This window comes from Tupaia chinensis, unplaced genomic scaffold (assembly GCF_000334495.1).
Source record: "Tupaia chinensis unplaced genomic scaffold, TupChi_1.0 Scaffold000114_1, whole genome shotgun sequence".
In the NCBI taxonomy this organism is placed as follows: domain Eukaryota; kingdom Metazoa; phylum Chordata; class Mammalia; order Scandentia; family Tupaiidae; genus Tupaia; species Tupaia belangeri.
Window position 1 is genome coordinate 23,156 of NW_006159578.1, and position 5,274 is coordinate 28,429.

Below are 5,274 nucleotides of genomic sequence, written 5' to 3' on the forward strand. Positions count from 1 at the left end.
AAAAAAAAAAAAAAAAAAAAAAAAAAACCAACAACAACAACAACAAAAAAAAACAGACAAGAAACAGAGAAAAAGAAGAGAAAAACTTTTGAATAAGTCTAAAAAAATTAATATTCAAAAAATTTAAATAAAACTCAAAAATTAGAAAACCGTGTGGTGAAGATTACAGGAGCCATGGAGCTGTCTATCTCTTGAAGAAGGCCTGTTCTGTTCCCTTCTGCCTCTTCTGGGTTGGGAGGGGGAGAGGGAATTATTAACAAGATAAAGGGCTAGGAGGGGCCAACCTGCCCTGTAAAATGCCTCACCTTAAAAAATTCTAAAAAGCAAAAATTAAAAAAGAGAGAGAGGACAGAGACAGAGGTAGAGACAAAGACAGATACAGAGGAGACTTGAAAGGGGTCTTCCTACCACGCGAGTTTTGTATGCTGGAGGCCCAGTTATCTGTGGGACATCTTCCTTTCTCCCAAAATGGCTAGGTCGCAGGAGCCATGGAGCTGTCTGTCTCTTGAAGAAGGTCTGTTCTCTCCTGACTTTAAATCTTAAGCAAATTTCTCTTAACACTTTTTAGTTTCAGCTATTAAAACTAAAATAGTTTCTCTCAAAATTAAAAAAATTCATTAAAAATACATATTTAATGACAGCAGTAAGCTATATAGTCCCAGCTGGTGCTACTTTATACTATGTTCACTTTACTCACTGAAGCCTAAAGTTGGACATGTGTTCATAGATATGTATGTATAAGCTATTGAAAGTTGTTAAATTAATTAAGAACTTCAGTGAATCAATGAAATGTGAAAAAAAGTCATGGAAAACAACTGTAGATACAAGGAACAATGTGGAAGGAGGTGGAAAATGGCAGAGGGTGAGAGGTAGAGAATCATGGGGGGGAGGTATATATGTAAGAAACAAGAAATGTAAAACTATTTGTTGATGATGACATGTATGGCAATATCCTTGATTGAGCCAATATACAGTGTATTCTGGGTGGAAAATTTTATTTAGTATACTGTACTTATGTACCATGAATGAATGTAAATAAATAAAATAAATTTTAAAAAATGAAAGGTGGTAACATCTAGAAGTATATTTTTAAAAAGCACATTTTTTCCCCAGAAAATTTATATTTTTGCTTGAAATTGTATTCAGTACAGTAAACCCTTGTTTACTTTTATGGTTCTAATACAGTTATAGTTTTAGAAGTCCATCAAAGTCTTCATTTAAAAACTTCAATGCACACAAAATATACATATATAAATGCTCTTAGACTGCATGTATTTACATGAACAAATACACTTGCAATTTTCCCTGTTCTGAAGATATTCAGTAGAATTTTTATAAACGATAATGTACTCAAGGGGCTATATCCCCAATGACTTTATTTTTCACAAATATAGCCTAGCTTTACAGGGATAATCTTCTGGCATATATCCTTGCTGAGGTACATATATCTACAGGTAATAATTTTTCTTTTGACACAGAAATGTTCTTCATTTTGTTATTAGAAGTTAAGAAATGATTATATTAAGATGTTAATCATTTGTTACATATCTACTTATTTCTATGACCAATAGTTGTATTATCAAGGACATTACCTTATTCAATGCAAAAATCTTGGGAGATACATAGTTTGCATTTATTTTTTAAACAAATAGAATAAAGAAGGGTCAAAGAGTTTATGTAAATTGTCTAAGATTCTATAGATCAGCAGTGGGAAAGCTGGAATCTCATGCCAGGCCTGTATGGCTCCAAAGCTCACAGCACTTCTGTCCAACATGTTGCTTCCATGCCATATGGCTTTCCAACCTACTCTGCATCTGTGTCACACACATGTGTTTTCTTTAGTAGTTTAACTTTTCATTTTATTTTTTTATTAACCTTTTTATTTTGAGGTAGTTGTAAATTCACATGCAATTGTAAGAAATAGTACTCTTCTCCTAATATATGGCCATGCCTACTTAATGAAGTTCCTCCCTCTGTAGTGTAAAAGATAAAGAAGCTAGAACTCTGGAGTTCAGACTCAAAATTCCATGGTGTGCGTACCATGGTATGCTATTGCTCAAATAATTCATTATTGTAGCATCACAGTTACTAATAAAACTGTAACAATAAGACGGGATAAGTACATGACCATCAATATGGACATTGTGTGTGTATGTGTGAAAGTGTGTGTGAGAATGTGTATAGGATTAACTGTTTGACCTTGATTCTTGAAGAAAAATTAAAGTTTTTTCATATTTCAGTTTCTCTCTATTCCTCACGAAGCACCTAAATTAACAACATGAAACAAATGTGAGTTGAGTTTATGTTTTTTAAAAAAGTGTTTTGTAGATCAGCAGACATCACAGCAGTTACGTCGCTGGACTCCCACATGGCCTTCATGGTTAGAGTCCTAGATCCGGTGTCTTAAAAATCATGCCAGAGAGAGGATTGTGGCTTGGCAATCCCTCTTGAAGGGTGATTTTTGCTTTCTGTCTCTCTGTCTCTGTCTGTCCGGTGAACACACATGCCATACAACAAAAATCTCTCTTAAAAAAGGGTGGAGGGATATTGAGAATTCTTTACTTGTATCAGTAAATACTTACACTATCAAGTATTATATGAGATGTTATGTGTATACCTGCTTTTCCCTAAACTTACTAAGGAGTGTCTCTGCTTTTGTAGTTTTCTTATACAGTTATTATAGTAATAAATGTGCACATAACACAACTTTATCCCATAATAATATCTTCTTACTTTCTTTCAGTGAACACTATTCCCAATAAGATGGGGACTGTAAACTACACAACTGTAACAGAGCTCATGATTTTGGGGCTAACAGAAGATGCTACAGTGTGTGCCGTTTTGTTTGTTGTGTTTCTAGGAATCTATGCTGTCACCTTAGCGGGCAACATCAGCATAATCACGTTAATCAGAAGCAGCCCTCAGCTAAACACCCCAATGTACCTTTTCCTCAGCCATCTGGCCTTTGTGGATATTGGGTATTCCTCATCAGTGACACCTGTCATGCTCATTGCCTTCCTCAGAGAAGGAATATTGATCCCTGTGGCAGGCTGCGTGGCTCATCTCTGTTCTGTGGTGACTTTTGGGACGGCTGAGTGCTTCCTGTTGGCTGCCATGGCCTATGATCGCTATGTGGCCATCTGCTCTCCCCTGCTCTACTCCACCCGCATGTCCCCTAGAATCTGCATTTTCCTACTGGGGATGTCTTATCTGGGTGGGTGTATAAATGCTTGGACATTTACTGGTAACTTACTACGTCTGTCTTTTTGTGGTCCAAATAAAGTCAATCACTTTTTCTGTGACTATTCGCCACTTTTGAAGCTTTCTTGTTCTCATGATTTTACTTCTGAAATAAGTCCAGCCATTTCTTCTGGCTCCATCATTGTAGTGACTGTGTTTATCATTGCTCTCTCTTACGTCTACATCCTCTTCTCAATCCTGAAGATGCGCTCCACTGAGGGGCGCCACAAGGCCTTCTCCACCTGCAGCTCCCACCTCACCGCAGTCACTCTGTACTATGGGACCATTACATTCATTTATGTGATGCCCAAGACCAGCTACTCAACTGACCAGAACAAAGTGGTGTCTGTGTTCTACACAGTGGTCATCCCCATGTTGAACCCCCTCATTTACAGTCTGAGGAATAAGGATGTTAAAGAATCCATGAGAAAATTTATGGCTAGGACTCGGTGGTGGTCCTAAATAAACCTGATTTTGGTAATAAACACCATATATCAAGGAAAGTTCCTGCAGGAGAAAGAACAATATACCAGATAATTTTCAGTGTATATTTATGATATTCTATGCTCTTACATTTTTGTCTCTTTCTCAGAATATTTCAGCGTAAAATATAGACATGGATTCATTAAGATAGAAGCATTTAAGAACAACAACAAAAAAGGCTTTATCCTTCCTCTACCCACCAGGTCTTGTGTCTTTAAGTAAAAATTTTCAAACATATATTCTGTGCTCTTTAAATGAAGTCTTTGGAATTAATAGCTGTGGAAGCATTCAAACCCCCTTGAATGAGACATAAAAGAGTACTGTTGCCATCCAAGCCCTCCTATGTGAAAGAGATGGTCTTCGAGCTCTGCAGCACTGTAGATGCTGAAGCTGGTAATGCAGGTGGTTAAAAAGCTTGTTTCTCTTAATCTGAGTCTGACCAACAGAATTCCTCCCACGGTACTTCTGCAGACGAGCCTGATATAGCCATCTTGGAATACTCTGAACCTTTCCTTGGCTACTCATGCTTCCTTTTCAGGAATATACTCCACAAACTATCTTAAAGAGTTTCTAAAGGACAGCCTATTGAAGGCTAATTGGAACAGCCTGGCTCCTGTGGTGATAAGATGTAAAGAACCATTTTTAGGTTACTTTTTTCAGGGGATATATATGTCACACACTTTTGTAATGTCTATTGAGCCACCTTTTTTTATTGTCTGTGATATTGAAAGTTCTTGGTTTCTTACACATAATCTCACTAGAAATGTCACAACTTTGAAAATGCCCTCCCTTTGGCAGATTAACCTTAATTTTTAGAATTTAAAAGTATTTACCTTAGTAAAGATCATCCTTTGTGTTTATCAATTGCATTTTTGTCTGAATATATTTTAATAGTATAGTATTTTTAGAAACCTGAAGTTTTCCTTTAATTAAAATGCCAACATTAGATTAAGGATTATTACTATTATTATTATTATTATTATTACTACTACTTGTCATAGGGTACGTGCACTCACTGGAGAGAGAAAGACAGAGAGATAGAAAGAAAGAGAGAAATCACTCCCTGGGAGGATGGCCATGCCACAATCCGTTCTCCTCATGCTCCTCTCAGGATTTGGGGCATTCATGCACACGCAATGTGGTGTTTTCTGGTTCTGTTCTGAGACTAGAGTTAGCCATGTGGGATCCATCATCTTAATCATCATGCTACCTGCTGGCCCAATATCAGAGTAATTTTAATAAAAGTTAGTTATATAATGGGATCTTTCTATTTAATATTCCACTGTAATTCCACTGTTTTCAACATTAAGTCTAATATCTTTAAGTACTTGAAGTAGTATTCATATTTCCAGGTCTCTGTAATTTAGCTATAATGGTAGAATTTTGAAACTTAAAGTCTGGTTAGAGTCCCCTGTATTCTACCTCTCCACGATCCTCCAATATATTTTTTAATGAGTTTTTTTTCCATAGAGCATATGCATGTGCCAGAGAGAGACAGAGAAGATGAGAAAAAACCTCGTGGGAGGATGGCCACACTACAATCTCTTCTCC

At 36.6% G+C, this 5,274-nt stretch overlaps 1 protein-coding gene across 1 annotated transcript; it reads left to right on the plus strand.

The window, feature by feature from the left end:
* Nucleotides 1-2,763: 2,763 nt before the first annotated feature.
* LOC102468547 (olfactory receptor 508) lies at nt 2,764-3,702 on the plus strand. Its single transcript, XM_006143978.1, has one exon. It carries the CDS (start codon nt 2,764-2,766, stop codon nt 3,700-3,702), a length of 939 nt encoding a protein of 312 aa, XP_006144040.1.
* The last annotated feature ends 1,572 nt before the right edge of the window (nt 3,703-5,274 follow it).

What these genes read in the sequence shown, in the direction of transcription:
- LOC102468547 (XM_006143978.1), top strand. Translation starts at nt 2,764, where the DNA reads ATGGGGACTGTAAACTACACAACTGTAACAGAGCTCATGATTTTGGGG.